Source organism: Muscardinus avellanarius (assembly GCF_963383645.1).
Source record: "Muscardinus avellanarius genome assembly, chromosome: 15".
NCBI lineage: Eukaryota > Metazoa > Chordata > Mammalia > Rodentia > Gliridae > Muscardinus > Muscardinus avellanarius.
The window spans coordinates 89,254,216-89,272,083 of NC_137801.1; the positions used below are offsets into that span (position 1 = coordinate 89,254,216).

At 53.4% G+C, this 17,868-nt stretch overlaps 1 protein-coding gene across 1 annotated transcript in view; it reads right to left on the reverse strand.

The window, feature by feature from the left end:
• Window positions 1–498: 498 nt before the first annotated feature.
• Window positions 499–17,868, reverse strand: part of TMEM131 (transmembrane protein 131) — a gene marked incomplete at both ends in the record, with an annotated part of 77,741 nt that continues 60,371 nt past the window's right edge. The window contains 15 exons of the mRNA XM_080711457.1: window positions 499–783; window positions 2,889–3,049; window positions 3,696–3,793; window positions 4,347–4,443; window positions 4,527–4,648; window positions 5,025–5,190; window positions 5,738–5,887; window positions 6,068–6,192; window positions 9,372–9,499; window positions 10,404–10,579; window positions 12,839–13,392; window positions 13,766–13,924; window positions 15,905–16,090; window positions 17,197–17,383; window positions 17,723–17,865. Of these exons, the coding sequence (XP_080567583.1) occupies window positions 499–783; window positions 2,889–3,049; window positions 3,696–3,793; window positions 4,347–4,443; window positions 4,527–4,648; window positions 5,025–5,190; window positions 5,738–5,887; window positions 6,068–6,192; window positions 9,372–9,499; window positions 10,404–10,579; window positions 12,839–13,392; window positions 13,766–13,924; window positions 15,905–16,090; window positions 17,197–17,383; window positions 17,723–17,865 (2,737 nt within the window). The remainder of the gene's footprint in view (window positions 784–2,888; window positions 3,050–3,695; window positions 3,794–4,346; window positions 4,444–4,526; window positions 4,649–5,024; window positions 5,191–5,737; window positions 5,888–6,067; window positions 6,193–9,371; window positions 9,500–10,403; window positions 10,580–12,838; window positions 13,393–13,765; window positions 13,925–15,904; window positions 16,091–17,196; window positions 17,384–17,722; window positions 17,866–17,868) is intronic.

The window sequence follows — 17,868 nt, forward strand, 5'->3', positions numbered from 1 at the left end:
CTCACATTTCTGTAATCTGTTTTTAAATCAAGACAGCCTTACTTTAAAAAAATACTCTGTATTTCCAGCACAAAGTCCTCATACATTTTAAAATTAGATCTTGGCGCATAATATTGAAATTATTAAAAACCAAACTGGGTAATTTAGTAAAACTGTCACATGCCAGGACTTCTGAATCAACTCAGATCACTCCCTCAAGCTGTAATGTCCAATCTGCGCAGACAGAGAGAGAAGGCAGGGAGGGGCAGGTGGGGAACCGGCGGAGCGGGCTGTGGACGTACGGGTCTTGGTGGTGTGTGGCCGAGCCGACTTTTCCCTAAAGCACAACAGCAAATCTCACGTTATCATAATTGCAAGAAGATGTGAAAGGAATGCGGTGCCCGCGGCCTGCTCGAGTCGTCCTGCAGATGAGGGCGTGGAGCGGCAAGGAGCGCCGAGCGCCCTCAGACAGTGTCCGTGATCTGGACCGGGTGCCCCGCCCTTTTTTTTTGCCTAATTTCAATTCTCATGAGGGAAGTGCGAATTGGACCAAGGGTCAGAGCTTCTCCTTCCAATCGTGGGGCTCCATATCCGCCAGGGGTTGTAGGTCTGTCCCAGGTCATCGGCAGGTCCGGAGGCGGAGGGAGTGTGGGCAGCGGCGGCGCTCTCCGAGCCCAGGAGGCTGATGCTTGACAGAGTGTGGGCTGGAGTGCTGAAGGGCAGGGCGCTGCTGAGGTTGCTGGACCAGATGGAGCTGCTGAACGGAGTGGTGGACCACAGGCTGCTGCTACTGCCGAGGATCGACTGCGGCAGAACAGAAGGCCCAGAGCTGAGCGTTAGGGCAGGAGGCGAGAGGCGGAGGGCACGAGCCAGTGGGGGGCGCACGCCTCCAATCCCAGCACTGGGAGGTTGAGACAGGAGAACTGCGGACTCGGGCCAGACAGCAACTTTGTGAGGCCCCGTTTCAAAATAAAAACTGACAGGGCTGGGGTTGGAACCTGGAGGTAGAACACCTCTGAGTTCAAGCTCTAGTGCTAAAACACAAACAACATAAAAGGTTGTGGGCAGGGGGACTGGGCCAGGGTTCCTGCTTTGTCAGCTGTAACCCTGCTCCACACAGCCATGCCTGAGCAGAGGTTCTGGTATTTCAAGAAGGGCTGGACAAAGCCCGGCCCCGGCTCTGCATACTTCTGCACCACGGCGCGGGAGCTCACAGGTCTGCGGCAACAGGAGGCCCCTGAGCCCAAGGTGCTGGCTAGTCTGCTGGCTCCGGATTCTTTTTGAGGACTGAGACAGAACCCGGGCGCTCTCCACTGAGCTACACCCCCAGCTCTTTTATTTTAAGACCATGCCCTACCAAGTTGTGTAGGTTGGATTTCAACTTGCCCTCCCTCTGCCTCAGCCTCCCGAGTAGCTGGAGCAGAGGTGTGCACTGGCTCCTGTTTTAAACCAAGGTCAAGGTTCTTTCAAAACTGGAGCCAGAAATGATTACAAGTGGAAAAAACCTTGGAATCTATGAAAGTAAAATCTATGAAGTTAAAACATCACTTGTAGCTGGGCATGGTGGCACATACTTGTAATCCCAGTATGTGGTATGTGGATTTTTTTTTTTTTTTTGGTGGTACTGGGGGTGGAACCCAGAGGCTTTCTACCTCCGGGCTATACTCCCAGACCTATTTTCTATTTTATTTGGAAACAGGGTCTCACTAAGTTGCTGAGAGCCTCACTAAGTAGCTGAGGCTGGCTTCGAACCTGTGTGATCCTCCTGTCTCAGCCTCCTAAGCGCGGGGATTACAAGGGTGCGCCACCACACCTGGCATAATCCCAGTATGTGGGAGGCTAAGACAGGAGGATCACAGGTTAAAAGCCAGTCCCAAGCCGGGCGTGGTGGCGCACGCTTGGAATCCCAGCATTTGGGAGGCTGAGACTGGAGGATCGCGGTTCGCGGACAGCCTCAGCTACTTAGTGAGGCCCTCTGCAACTCAGTGAGACCCGGTTTCAGAATAAAGAAAACAAAAATAGGGCAGGAGATGTAGCTCAGAGGTCAAATGCCCCTGGGTTCCATCCCCAGACCTGCAAAAAAAAAAAAAAAAAAAAAGCCAGTCTCAACAACCTAGCAAGACCCTGTTTCCAAATAAGAAATAAAAATTCATCTAGGGGTATAAATTGGAGGTAGAATGCCCCTGGGTTCAATCCCTAGGAAGGAAGGAACACACACACACACACACACACACACACACACACACACACACACACACACACACATAATCACTTGTTAATAACCTGTATGACCGAGTTAGTTTTCCTAAGAAGAAAAAAACAATCACAGTGGGATTATATTTTTGGTTACAATTTTGGGAAAGCTGAAACTGATTATTTTCGGTGGTAAGAAGACTTTTGTTGGCATAATTTTTGCAGCCAGGGTTAGCCAAGAAGCACACAAGGAGCACTAGAAAAGCTCAGGCCGTGTGCGCACGCCTGCAATCTTGGTGCGTGGGAGGCCGAGACAGGAGGCTTACAGTCAGCCTCAGCTACTTAGCAAGAACCTGTTTCAAAATAAAAATAAAATAGGGCTGAGAGGCAGAAATGTCTTTAGTTCAATCGCTATGCCTGCCCCCACATACACAAGGCTGAGCAGGGAACACGCCGCGGCTTGCTCTTAGGCTGCGGAAGCCAGGCTAGGTCCTCACCTGAGCCCGGATGGGCCATCCCTGGGGTCCAGCTCAAGCTGGGAAGAGGAGCCAGGTCCAGCCACCTCAGCTCTTCCTGGAGCTCCCTGCCCCTGGCTCTGGCAGGTGTGGGGGCCACAGAGATGGGACCCCTCCCCTCAGTGTCCCTGTGTCTACAACTTGTGCTATCCAAGTGACAGATGGCGGAATCACCAGTGAGGGCCAGCCCCGAGTACTCACGGTGGCCGTGTGGGTTGGGGAGCTGGGACTGGCTGGCCAGGAAGGGCTGGGGTCTGTTGCTGGAGAGTCCCAGAGGTATGAAGGGCCGCTGTTAAACTCAGTCCAGCTTCTCTGGGAGGCCTGATTGCAGGACCGCGACAGCCCGAGCTTGCTGAAAACTTCTGGAATTAAGGAGAAAACCACCGAGTCACACTTCATTTTGCTAGGACTCCGGGCACCGCAGACTCACGGTGCCCTGAGCGCAGGCAGCTCACAGCTCACAACCTGGCCCTTCCTCGCATTCATGCTTAAGTGACATCAGAGTGTAGACACCCACCACTATCGTTATAGAGAACGCAGAACTCACACCTGCCTGCATATAAAGGGTAAGAGAAGAGGAGGCGGCCCCCGGCATCCCCGGAGGCTTAGGCCTGCGCCCTGCTCGAGAGCTCGGGTAGGGCCGGGCTGCTGCCCCGGGCCAATCCCTTTGCGGGGGCCGGGTGTCCTATGCAGACAGCGCTGGGCTGTGCGGGCTCCCGAGAGCCTCCAGGAGCAAGAGCGGGGCTCGCTTCTCTCAATCAGCACGTGACCTGGTCTCTAGCAGTGCCTCGCTGCAAATGGAAGGGCTGCCTGCGCTAGTTTTTGCTGTGAGACTCTGACTCTAATGTACCAGTAACAGTACTTAAAGAGAAGAAACGAGCTTCCAGCAGATCTGCCCAGATGCCGGCCACACTGCCTCTCCATCAGAGCGCCTCTCCTAACCCCAGGCTACAGCTCCCCCTCCGGGTCCCCGGGCTCACTACTACAGGGCTAGTATGAGACACTCACCACCGGTTAGATTAAAGGAATTCCCAAAGGCCGAGAACGAGTTCAGAGGGGTGAATTCGGGGCTGCTGGGGCTGCTGATGGGGCTCCACAGACCCGCGCTGCAACGCAGAAGCACGGGCGGTCAGCACGGCGGCCGTGCGGGCGGCCTCACCTGGGCCTCCACGGGAGAGCTGAACACTTGACCCGGAGGCCGGCTCACACGGTCCCAGAGAGCCGCAGGACTCTGCAGGGCGAGGGCCTGGCTGCAAGCAGGCGCTTTGCAGAGGAAACCCTTTATTTTCTTTTTGGTAACAACAGCTGTTTCCCACGTAGGACTTGTTTCTTACTAGTGTAAAGTGGGAACGCTGTACTCCACTTCTGTCGTGTTTACTCTGACTTCCTTCCTCCCAAAGACATTTTGCCTTCCCAGGGACCAGTCATGCCCTCCCTTGCCACGCAGTGACGAGAACAGTGCTGCCCGCCTGTCTCTTGGGCCGAGGCGGGCCTTGGGTCGCCTCCTCCCTACCTGGGCAGCCCGCACCAGCTTCTGCCTCCACTCGCAGGCGGTTCTCACAGGCCGACCACTTGTGATAGAGCCCTACCTGTATCAAGGGGGAGCACACCCGAGACCGTCTGGGGAAGGAACGCCAACCTCGCTCAGATGGGCATTACCTGTCTGAGCCGTCGCTGTCAACGGGGGTGTGGGAGAGGCCAAGGCTGCTGGAGAAATCTGTTTTGCTTGAAGAAACTTTGGCAAAGCCATTCCCACCTATAACGATGCACTCTGGGTCAATCAAAAGCAACCAGGACAAGGCCAGCCCGCCACGCCGTGCCCGGGGGCGGGCCACTCACCAGGGCTCTTGTCGTAGCCCGCCGCGACGGCAGCAAAGGTGGGGTTGCCGTTCCTGCCAGGGAGCGAGGCTGCTTTCGCCAGCTTGTTTTTGCTTCCGTTTGGCTGCTTTGTTTTGGGGTCGCTTGAGGGGAGAATCAAAGAGAGCTGAGTCCTCGGGGGTGGGTGCAGGGGGCTGTGGGCCCATCCCTGGGAGGCCACGGGGCCGCATGAATCCTCACAGCCACAAGCCATGGCCCCGATGGTGCCCTCCAGCTACGGAGCCAGACCGCCCCTTGTCGGGTCAGAACCCAACTCAGCACCTGTCCTGCTGCACCATCTGCTATGTCCTGACCCTTTAGTGGGAGCGCATCTAGTAAGCGCGCACTTCTTGGTCCTGGTGACAGGAAGAAGTGGACGGGTCATTGCTGGGGAGGCGACCCCTCGGCAGGAAGAGCTGAGCCAGGCCAAAGCTGCACAGGCCAGAGGTGGGTGGGCCAGGGAGGGGCCGCTGCGCTTACCTGCTAGAGCTGCTGTTGACAATGCTGCTGTAGCTGCCCCGGGATGCAAACGGGCAGGGGGCAGCCGGTGGGGATGGAGAGGCAGGGGTTGGTGAGGTCTGGCGTTGTTTTAAGAAAATGTCTGCATTGAGGGTTTGCAGTGAAAGTTTATAAAGACTGTCAGTAGCTGGGGAAAAAAGAAAGAAAAGACCTCAATGTGATATTTTGAGCCAGCCCCTGGTGAACACCACCAAGGTACAGCCACGTCCCACCTACACGCGCAGGACACTCCAGCCACCTCTCACCCCAGGCAAAGTAGGGGGTGCCAGGCTGGCTCAGAGGTCTCTCCAGCAGCAGGTATGCACAGATAAGAGGTCTGGGGGCCTTGCCCGGCAAGTTACCCCGAGCACTGGTCGCCTTGTGGTCACGGCCTGCCTGCCCCAGCCCCCTCATCTCAGCTGCCTACCCCACGTCAGCCTGCACAGCCAGCGGGCCAGGGCTCCTGCCTGCTTTGGCCGGCAGTGCTTACTACTGTCTACCACAGGCCGTCTGGAACGGCCAGAGCTAGAGAGTCGCCCATGGACCCTCAGGTGTGCTGTGCCTGACGGCTGGGAGGAGCCTGCACTTTTACGCTGCAAACTTAAGAGGAACGGGCCACAGGTGGGCGATGCGCCAAAGCCGACGTGCTCCGGGTCCCGGCGCGCTCGGGGCCGTGCGCAGGGGGGGCTACTCACAGCTGCCGGGCTTGTGCACGGGCACCGCGTCCCACTCTGGCGGAGGGGAGTCCTTTTCACCCTCTGAGCTGCTGGTGTTGCCAAGTTCTTGACTATTTGGGAGGAATTTTGCTAGGGCAGGTGGTCTGTTATCCACTAACTTATTTGTACCTGCACAAAAGAAAATCAGAAATGGAGGTTCAGAGAGGATCCTTCTCTTTCGGGTCTGTCGCAGGGGCAAGGACACGGCGCACAGTCTCAGCCTTCTCATGAAGCCTGCTCGTGCGTTACTGATGGCTCCGGGAACCTCAGCACAGGGACACAAAGACACCCGTGTGGACGCGACGGTACCTTTTGTCTTCTGGGAACCGCGTGATTTGGATCCGCTCGTCAGTGCGGTGGCAAGTGTGACCTTGGCTGGGAGATTTCGGCGCTGCTTGCTCTCCAATGTGGGAGTATACGGCAGTTCTACAGAGCTGAAAGACAGCACAGGAGGAAGGCACACGCTGCCCCATCATCTCGGAGCAGAGCAGAGCAGAGCAGGAGCCACGGACACGGGGCAGCCTCACTGCAGCTGCGTGCGTGCGGAGCGCTCCCAGGTGCTCGGTCCACAGCTCAGGAGGCTCCCCAGGACAGCGCAGACGCCCGCCCGCGGTCAGGAAGAGGCCGGCGGGAAGCACACCTGCTCCGCATGGGTGCGGGGAGCGCTCCTGCCCCGGGCCATCGGTGGACTCCCAAGACTCAGACTCACGGCCTCACGGGTTCTGCTACTCAGAACCCTGCACGCGCTTCTCCACAGAACTCTCAAGGGCAGGCAGAGCAGGGCTCCGTCAGGGGCCCACAGCCTAGGTGAGAGGTGGGGTGAAGGGCCCGAAGCTAATAAGCGTCGCGGTCGGACACCGCCTGAGCTTCCCGTCCAGGGCGCTCCCTGGGCGCGACGTGCTCTCCCACTCCCAGCGCCCCCCGCAGGAGCGGGGGCAGGGCGCGGCAGCCAGGCGGCTCGGGTGTCAGCGTCTCCCACTCTGGGCACGCCTCCTGCCTGGTGAGCTGAGCTGAGTGGAGGCCTGAGGAGCGGCTTCCCCGCATCTGCCGAGGCCCAAGAGCGCTTTCTGCTCATTCTCCTGCGTCTCCACATTCACAAAGCCACAACAGGATAGCATTACCTCTGGAGTTAGTAAAAGAGCTAACCCTAAACCCTGTTACCCCAATAGGCAGAATCGCAGATAGGGTAACAAGTAGAATTTAAAAGCCTGCTGTTTATGGGTGAGACGGTCTATGCCAGAGTTTTATAATCGTCTGTCCTCCCACTCTGACTGATAGGTTATTTAAAAACTGTCTTCTAAAAGCCCCAAAGGCTCCCACGACAGACACCCCACCCCAGCTGGAGGCAGGGAGGGCTCCTTTTAGTAGGTAGTCTGCGAGTGTGGGGTGTTTCTACAAAGCTTGATTTTGCCACTGTAGAAGTAATTGGCGTTTTAGAAAAAAGGAGCCAGACAGCTGACTCACATGTCCCTAAACTAAATCAGATGAGCTACAGCAAAACCCTTTTGTTTTAGCCGGGCATGGTGGCGCACGCTTGTAATCCCAGAGCTTGGGAGGCTGAGACAGGAGGATCACGCGGTTCGAAGCCAGCCTCAGCTACTTAATCTACCTCGGAGCTACATTCCCAGCCCTATTTTAAATAATTCTCCTCCTCCTCCTTCTCCCCCCCCCCCTTCTTCTTCTTCTTCTTTTCTTTTGGTGGTACTGGGGATGGAACCCTTCTCGGACTACACTCCCAGACCTATTTTATATTTTTATTTGGAAACAGGGTCTCTTAAGCCAGCGAGGCTGGCTTTGAACTTGTGTGATCCTCCTGTCTCTGCCTCTCAAGCCCGGGGATTACAAGCGTGTGCCACCACGCCCGGCTAAATTTTTTTTTTTTTTAAACAGGGCCTCACTAAGTAGCTGAGGCTGGCCACAAACCCATGATCCAAGTACCAATGAGATTATAAGCATGGGCTACCACGCTAGGAAGGGAATAGTGTTTTTTAGATAGTTCTTAGAATCATTACTTTTAAATCTGTGATCATATGAGCTACAGCATTAACTGTTGATTCTCACAAAAGTTTGCATATGTAAAAACTCGAGTTTCTAAAAATTTGAATTTATAAGTCTCTTTTACTTTAAAATATTTGATTTATCATTAAACCTGAACAGGAAGGCCTAGAAGAAAAATCTCCAGCCACAAGACCTAGCTTATTCCTGTCTGGGTACACCAGAATATCAGCACCTCCTCTCTGGACAGACCCAAGCGCGCCACCTCCTCTACCCTGACAACCCACACGCAGCACGCCACCTCCTCTATCCTGACACCCGAGTGCAGCGCCACCTCCTCTGCCCTGACACCCGAGTGCAGCGCCACCTCCTCTGCCCTGACACCCGAGTGCAGCGCCACCTCCTCTACCCTGACAGACCCGAGTGCAGCGCCACCTCCTCTGTCCTGACAGACCCGAGTGCAGCGCCACCTCCTCTACCCTGACAGACCCGAGTGCAGCGCCACCTCCTCTGTCCTGACAGACCCGAGTGCAGCGCCACCTCCTCTACCCTGACAGACCCGAGTGCAGCGCCACCTCCTCTGTCCTGACAGACCCGAGTGCAGCGCGCCACCTCCTCTACCCTGACAGACCTGAGTGCAGCGCCACCTCCTCTGTCCTGACTGACCCACACGCAGTGCCACCTCCTCTACCCTGACAGACCCGAGTGCAGCGCGCCACCTCCTCTTGGGGTGTCTGTTTCTTCTCTCCCCCTCAATGTTTGGTCACCACTCCACCCGAAAATGCTTCTAAGTGGGCCAGAGTATTTTATCAAAGTGTGGAGCTGTGTCATTCAGACTAACGATTTCCACAAAACAGTATGCTTCAGGAACAGCCTCCACTAACGACTGCACTGTGCGTGTCACTTCCTCGCCGGCCGCGGTGACCTCTCGTCCTGGCTTGAGCTCTCAACATGGCGGCGTGCCTGAGGCCAGCGTGTCAGGGATCGTGTCTAGACCTGTGGTGCTTTCCTGAAGTCAGATATTATCCCACATCAGAGCATGAGCAGACCAATCAAGGCTCAGGCTGGCAAGGACAATGAGCGGCTTACTCCTCAACGGACGTCCTGCCTCCTGCCTCGCTTATCACTCCCCAGGAGCAGGCCAGCACACAGTGGCTTCCCTGCGGCCGGCCGTTCCCGCGATGGCCTAGGGGGGGCCTGTCCATGGTGCTCACACTAGAGTGGGTTGGCCAGGTGGAGGCGACCCAGGCTATGGGCTCATGTGGTAACCTTACTTGCCAACCCCATCGTTCAGCAGGGTGCTTGCTCAGGCCCAGTCTGCAGCAAGCCTCCGTGGACCAGCGCAATCCGGCCCTAGACATTTTTTTTGGCAAGAACAAACTTCCGAGTTCTGCAGCGCAGAACCCTGGATCCCACTGTGGAGCAACAAGGGGCCCAGCGAGAGCTCCCCGCCGCTCGCCCGTGTGCCCGGGGACCCAGCCTCGGCACAAGACTGCCACCACTGCCTGCCCTCGTCCAACACGAGAAGCAGGCGGCTGTCCTACTCGCAGCCCTGAGCAGCCGACGCTGCAGAAGGCCGCGGCGCGGGGCCACGCTGCGCAGCGCTCGCCCGGCTCACCTGGGCTTCGCCTCTGCTGGGGCTTCTTTCTTCACACTTAGAAGCTTTTTGCTTTTTTGCTTCACTTGTGACATTTCATTTTCATGTTTTTCAGGAATGGCTTGTTTTCCCTTTTGCTTTTCTGTATCCTGCAAAACAGTAAAAAAAAAAAAAAAAAAAAAAAATTAATAAAATGGATGAGGGGAGTCCCACTGGAGACATGACATTAAGCCTAAGTGGTGACATGTGTTGGAGGTGTAAAGATGACAAACTCCTTCCTTGAAACCTACTATGGCTCCAAGTTCTTCACCATCTTTAACTTATCCTAACACATTTTGGTGAGTCTGAGCTACAGGCTCAGAGCCAGTCTCAGCTATCTAGGGAGGCTCTCACAATCTAATGAGACCTTGTTTCCAATTAAGATACAAAATTGGGCCGGGGCTGTAGCTAGAGGGAGAACGCCCTGGGTTAAAGTCAAAGCAGGGCTGCTGTATGTTCTGGGCTGCTGCTGGCTCAGGCCTTGCACACGCATACACCTGGAGCATCCCCTCCTTCTCCTGACGGCCTAGTCAGCAATGACTTGTGCTAAGAGCCAAGCGCCATGTGAGCTGAGGACTGGGGACACGGCAGTGCTCTTGGGGTGCAGCGGTGTCCTGGAGGGACCCCCACTTCTGGGTGGCCACTGGTGCTCTCCCTGCTGGGAGTGAGCCACCACCGAAGCCCCGCTTCCAAACACAGCCTGATGCTACAATTGAGATGGCACAGTCCCGTCTAATCCTTTTCTGACACAATCAGGCACGCATTCCACGCGGCGGCTACCGTTCCAGATGCTCCCTAACTCTGAAGCAATATCTCCAATTTCTAACATACTTCTAAATGTTCTTTCCTGGGAGAAATGAGGTTATTTTCCCTGAGCTGGGTGGCTTCTGCAGTGACTCTTTTTGCATCCCCTAGAACAGTGACAGTTAATGCTCAGAACCCGCGTATGTTGCCCATGAAAGACGGGGCCAGGGACCCGGGCCAGGCGGGCGCCCGGCGCCTCGGTGGCCGCACCTCTCTGAGGAGGGGCTCCGTGTCGGGGTTGGAGGTCTCGGTGGTGGTGGAGGAGCTGTCGTCGTCGGCCAGCGGGTCTTTCAGCCCTTCCTCCTGGGGCTTGTTCTTCCCCCTCCTCTCCTTCTCCTCTTGCTTCTTGGGCACTTTCCCCTTGCGTTGGAGAGGCTTGCCTTTCCCTGGGGTGAACATCAAGGTAAAAGAACTCTCGGTTTTTAAATAGCTTAGAAAACAACTCGTTACAATTTTTTGGTGGAGGTGCGGAAGAGGCTGGACTCTTCTCACTAGTAAAGGTTTATTTCTTTATCTATTTTTTATTTACTTTTAGTACTAGGGATTGAACCCAGAGGCATTCTATCTTCCAGCTACAGCACTAGCCCAATTTTACATCTTATTTGGAAACAAGGTCTCATTAGGTTGTTGAGAGCCTCCCTAAGTAGCTGAGGCTGGTTTTGAACCTGGGATCCTCCTGTCTCAGCCTCCTAGGTACTGGAATCATAAGCGTGTGCCACCATGCCCAGCCTTCTTCCAGATCGAGAGCAGTCCAAATCAGGCTTGGCTCAGACTAGGAACCAACTTTACTAAGGTACAGTCTCTACACAACAATATGCGCCATCCAAGCAGGTGCGTGGCCGTGGTCTCCACCACTGCCCGTCACTGGGTTTGGACAGATCAGGCAGGCCTGGCAAGTCTGTGGCTTTGAAAAGTTGCAGCATTTCCCAGGGTGCCTCTGAGATCTGCACAGGCGCCACCTGGAGGGCGCCGAGAACCCGGCACAGAGCCACGGGGCGGTTGGACCTGGCTTGCCTGAGCAGCCAGCCACAGTGGAGAAAAGCCCTCAGGGGCTGTAGCGAGGAGTCACAGAAGCCCCAGAACCAGCTGCCTCAGGAGCCCCGTGCAGCGCCGTCCTGGCTGTGCACAGAAGTCACCTGGCTCTTCGGAAAGCCAGGCACTTAGAAGACCTGGCCGCTACGAGACAAATGACTGCCCCACACTGCTTCTGAGGCAGGCAGTGCGCAGTGCTGGGAGCACGGCAGCGAGCGGAGCCTTCCCATGGAGGGTGGGACAGGCGGAGAGCCAGAGCACATGCCACACCTCTCAGGACACCCTGGAGACAGCGACTACACAAATATGATTACATTTATGGCAGGGTCTTAAAATGGCAAAATTATTGAAAGAGATTAGAGTGGGCTGGGCAGCGAGGGAAGAAGGTGGGACTAGACCAGGCCCACGGCAGATCTAGGTGGACGGCATCAGCATCATGATCCTATTTGGCTACTGTTATGCAGAACATGTGACCATCGGGAGAACGAGGAAGAGGTACATGGCATATCTCTGCATTAGTACTTATAAATGTACAGTATCCAAACACAAAGCTCAAACCAAATACGCACATGGTCACTGTGCCTGTGAGTATGCGTACCATTCAAAGAGCCTCCAAGAGCAGGGCGTGGCAGTGCACGATTATCATCCCAGGACTTGGGAGGCGGAGACAGGAGGATTGCAGATTTGAAGCCAGCCTCAGCAATGTAGTAAGGCTCTCAGCAACTAAGCAAGACCCTGTTTCCAAATAAGAAATAAAATAGGTCTGGGGGTAGAGCTTGGAGGTAGAAGGCCCCTCCGTTCCATTCCCAGTGACTGACACACGCACACGCACACACACACTCTCTCGCCTCCAAGAGCTCACAAGCAACCATGTTGTGGCACGCTTGTGGGCTGCTTACTGACCCTTGCGAGTATGTTAATTCTCGAGAGCTCATCAAATGTTATCCACTCTACTTGTAAACCCCACCCCCTTTCTCATGAAAGAATAGGTCCCCTTGGCCTGAAAGTCTAACATTCTTCACAACGTACCAAGGACTAGAATCTCCCAATCTAGCATCTTGTTCAAGAAAAAAAGGAGAGGTTTACAAACATTTACTTCATGCTGACGCCCTGCCCCAGCTTACTGAGAAAACCAAATGTGATTCAGAACCAGACAAGGACCTTCTGACAAGTTCTTTCCTTGGTGTTACTGGGGACGGAGCACAGGGCATCCCACCTCTGAGTGACATCCCCAGCCCTGCGTTATTTCAAGACAGAGCGGGTGCACTCCACAGCTATATTACCCCGGCAAGATGAGAGAATGTGGCTATCCTTAAAACCACATGTCCAGCCAGTGAGTTTATGCCTGCTTTGAGAAATGGTCAGAAAAAACTGTTTGTGTGGGGAGCAGGCTTACCTTTTTTTTTTGCGGGTCTGGGGATGGAACCCAGGGGCATTCGACCTCCGAGCTACACCCTACCCTATTTTTGATTCTTTATTTTGAAACCGGGCCTCACTGAGTTGGAGAGGGCCTCACTGAGTAGCTGAGGTTATCTGTGCACCATGGTCCTCCGGTATCAGCCTCCCGAATGCTGGGATGACGAGCGTGCCACCGCGCCCGGCTGCAGGCTCACCTTTGCTTTTGGACAGTGGTGACGGAGGCTGCTCTGTAAACACTTCGAGGGGCGGGGCGTCATGGTGGTCGAAGTCCTTGTCCATGGCTTCTATGAGGCTGGTGAGGTCCGAGTCCTCCGAGCTGTGCCTCGTGCTGGCGCGCTCCGTGGGAGCAGGGGGGGCGAGCGGGGCGGGCGACAGCCTCCCGGGTGGCGGCTCCTGGGGCTGCAGTGCTGGCGGCGGGCTGTGGCCATGCTGCTGGCTGTGCCTCGCCACCCTGGCCCTCCTGCCCGCCGCGTGGCTCTGGGCGGCTGTGCCTGTCTCCAGCACAGGGGGGCTTGTCTTGCTGGAGGACTGGGAGGAGGCGGCTTGCACAGAAGTCCTGCTTGAGGTACCTGAGCTGTGTTTGGCTCTGAGGGTCTCTGTGTCCGCCGAGTGTCTACTGCTGTGGCTGCTGTGTGGGTGGACCGCTGGGCCACACTGCCTGTGACCCCCTGCACTGGCCCGGGAAGAGGAGACGGCCGCCGCACAGCACACCCTACCTTGGCTAGGGTCACAGATGAGTGTATTCAAGCTGAAAAAGACCAACTGCAGATCAGTGAAGCACAACCTACGAAATCTAATGGTAAAAATAACATTTCATCAGTATGAATGTCCCGAGTACCGACTACACTCGGGAAACAAACAGGGACAGTTCCCACAGCTTCCTACAGTCTATGCTGTCTGAAAACCCAGCTGGTGAGCTGACAGAGCATTTTAACGCTCACCAGTTCAATCAAAACACAGTATCTGGTACAAGCTCTCGTGACTGAATGTTATACCAGAGTGCTCAGTACTGAGTAGAGAACGTCCCCCCCCACACACACACATGAAGATGTCTGTGTTGTCTTACAACATCAGACAAATCGACGTGCACTAGAGAGCTGACTGTCAACATGTGAACGTACTTTCCTTCAGATGAAATACCAACAATTCTCCTGAGATCAAAGGGCCGGCCCATATCAAAGGGCGGGTTTGAGGCCTCAAAGGATAGTCGCCTTCGAAACGGTTCCCAGATCCCTTGAGCTTCCAAGTAGGCTGTTCCAATGACCAGGAGAAAGAGTGCACTGCGGGCAGAGAAGGCCGACAATCAGCGCTGCTTGTTAGTGCAGGCGGAACACAACCGGCTATCAAACAGCCAGCCAGGTGTGGTGGTACACTCCTGCAATCTCAGCACGGGGGAGGCTTACAGCAGGACTGAAGGTTTGAGGCCAGCCTCAGCAACTTATCGAGATACTCAGTAACTTAGTGAGGGCCTGTTTCCAAAATAAGACATAAGGGCTGAGACTGAAGCTCAAAGGTAGACTGCCCCTGGGTTCAATTCGTAGTACCAAAAAAGAAGACAAAACCCACAGAGTGTCTGGTACATTGCAGCATGATATTTAAAACCAAGATGTGTGTGATGACTTTTTTTTATTTATTTATTTATTTATTTATTTGTTTGTTTGTTTATTTTTTGTGGGTTTGGGGATGGAATTAGGAGCATTTGACCTCCGAGCTATACCCCTGCCCTATTTTTTATATTATTATTATTATTATTATTATTATTATTATTATTATTATTATTTTTGGTGGTACTGGGGTTCCTGGAAATCCTTCCACCTCCGGGCTACACTCCCAGACCTATTTTTATACTTTTTATTTGGAAACAGGGTCTCTTAAGCCAGCGTGGCTCGCTTCAAACCTGTGCGATCCTCCTATCTCCGCCTCTCAAGTGCGGGGATGACAAGCATGCACCACCACGCCCGGCTATTCTTTATTTTGAAACAGTCTCACTAAGTTGCGGAGAACCACGATCATCCGGTCTCAGCCTCCCGAATGCTGGGATTACAAGCATGTGCCACCACGTCCGGCCTGTGATGACTTTTTTTTTTTTTTTTTGGTGGTACTGGGGTTCCTGGAAGCCCTTCTACCTCCGGGCTACACTCCTAGACCTATTTTTACATTTTTATTTGGAAACAGGGTTTCCTAAGCCAGCACGCGCGGCTGGCTTCGAACCTGCGCGATCCTCCTGTCTCTGCCTCCCAAGCGCGGGGATTACAAGCGTGCGCCACCACGCCCGGCTTGTGATGACTTTTAATAGGCCAGACAACAAGTGTTATGGATAAGCTTGCACACTAATTTTTATCGAAGGCCATTTTACATGTAGTCATTGTATGAAGGAAGTAATTATTTGTATTCAAAGACAAACCTGGAGGCTAAATTTTCTTTCACTGAGAAGATTTGAGTCTCAACTCTCTGGGCCAACTTTAAAGGTTTTGTGAGGTTAACTGTGTAAATTAACTTAGACATAAGCATCACTGATTCTCAACTGTGCAGAGAGCTGGGCATGGCTGTGCACTCTTGTAATCCCAGTGACTTGGAAGGCTGAGGCAGGAGCTGCTTGGCAACCCTGTTTCAAAGTAAGAAATAAAAAGGGCCTGGGAGGTAGCTCAGTGTGAAGCGCCCCGGGTCCAATCCCCAGCGTGCCTAACGGGAGAGGAATGCTGAGGGCTTAAGAAATCTCTCTCCTTGCTTCAAGTCACTTAAGTGCAGGTTAGGCGAGGCCACATCTATATGCCCAAACGTAGCAACTCTGACTGGTGAGTTGTGTTTCTTTAAGAAATTAACATGTACTTCGTTTTATAACTTTCAAAGTTATTAAAAAAAATTGACTTTATTTTTTTCAGGTCTGGGAATGGAACCCAGGGGCATTCGACCTCTGAGCTACAGCTCCTGCCTAATTTGTATTTTTTAGTTTGAAACCGGGTCTCACTGAGTTGCAGAGGGCCTCACTAAGTAGCTGAGGCTGTCTGCGATCCACGATCCTCCGGTCTCAGCCTCTCAAATGCTGGGATTACAAGCGTGCGCCACCACGCCCGGCTTTGACTTTCTTTATTGTATATGCCATCCAAGAAGGGCTCAACGCTGCCCACAAGCATGGAAGCCTGAGGGATGCAGAGTTCTGTGTTTGTCGGCAGACTCAGCACTAAGGGAAAGGCAGGCAGTGGGATGGGTGCGCAGCACCCATGGCGAGTGAGGACCACCCGCGGCAGACGACACAGCACCTCATAATCCCTGAGATGATGATGTACAAAGCCAGCTCCCAGCCGGGCCTGGGCAGGGCCTCTGCACAGGCTGCTAACATGTGGTACGGAAGGGATGCGTTTAACACAAATACAAATTCAGAGCCGCTGGTGGTTACAAACTTCAGTTCACGAATGACTCTGGAAGCGGTGAAGTCAGGGGTAAACCTAGAAGAGAACAGCGGCAGTGAGGCCAAGTTAAGACGCGGAGACCGCAAAGCGATCAAAGACAATGCAGGCCCCCGGGCCTCTCAATGCGACCCAGTCCCAAGCGGGACTCTTGATTCAGCCCCCTCGGGTTAAGACGAAGACGTGTCCCATGAGTACTAGAAACCACCGCACCATCTGGATAACTTGAGATTAACAAAGAGAAGACATCAGCTCACAAGTGGTATCTGGGCTCCTCTCCTCTCCTCTGCCTTCTTGGAGGCTACATTCCCAATAACTCTTTGAAAATCAAACACCTCTAGCCCGAGCGAGTTTCTTCATCTCCTGCAGCACTGATTACTATCAAAGCTATTTTATTCTTTGTTACCTGTAGGCACCTTGAGGAAAGGTGCCATGTTCCTCTTGGACCTTCAGGTCAAGCGTTATGCCTTGCGTGTGGTAACTGAGCTACTTATAAATAGCCAATGAAGGTCATAAGATCTTTACTCGGAAAAGGAGACAGAGGTCACACTTTACTACATAAACTTTATAACAAGTTTTCAGCTGACTGTTAAATATGCCACAGCTCTTGCTGGCACAGGCGTTAACCGTCTTCTAAGCAAAGCGCCACACACTTCCAGGTGGCACATGAGATGTGGCTCTGCCCTGGGGCTGAGACACTGTCACTTCACACCAACACAACTTTGAGAACAGGGGAACCAATGGGCATTCTACCTCTGAGCTACAACCGCAGCCCTTTTTCTTTTGAAACAGAGTCTTGCTAAGTTGCTGAGGCTGTCCTTGAACTTATGATCCTCCTGTCTCAGCCTGTAAATATAAGTACTGGGATTACAGGTAAGTGCCACCTCACCCAGCCTGAAAATAATTTTGAAATTGTTTTCTAAGATTATCTGATCCATTTGGGTGTCAGAGAAAGTTTTACAACTCTGAAAACAATGATACAAAAAAAATTAGCTGAAGATTAAGTGAAAGGAAAATCAAATAGATATACTTGTGGATAAAGACCTTTTACTTTTTGTAAATTTACGGACCTATCTCTCCATAGCGTCTGAATGACTACTTTACAGTCGGTGTTTCGTATATCACGCCTCTTAAGGAATACTTACAATATGATTATGTCCTTCGAGGCATTGGCACTCAGCGCAAACTCTTGGCAATTAACAACCTTGAAGCCGTAGCCCTCACACGCGTACCCACTGATTTCAATGGTCTTCACGTGAATTTGAAGGTGTCCTGTATTTTCTACTTTAAATGTTCTTTTCAATGTGAAATTTGGTTCCCTTAGTTTCAAACCTAAAGAAAAAAGTCAGGAGGGAAGGTAACTGGCTACCACAGACTGCTAGCCAGAGAATAAGCACATCATTCACAAGCTGCCTATGGGAGAGGTTGTGGGCCACACCCAGGTTGTCAGCGAGCACTCGCTTTGACATGTCCTTTTAGATGGTGAGTATTTTCATCATTCTTAACCTTTCACACCTGGGTAAATCCGCTAAGGTAGGTAATGAGTATGAGCAATGTACGTCTTTTAAGACTCAGCTCAACAACTCTGAGTGCAAGACACGAGACTTCTCCCACTTCTCAGCATCCGCTGCTTGCTGTGACCTGCGCCCTCGCACTGTCAGGAGTACTCACTGTCTGTGCAATCTTTCAACAGAGCTTCCGTGATCTTAAAGCGCAAGGAGCTCCCTGGGCCCGGGAGCCTGCCGGCCACCCTCAGACTCTCGGTTGTTCCTTGTCCTTGGACCAGCACAGCATCCATCACAGTCAGGTTATTTCTG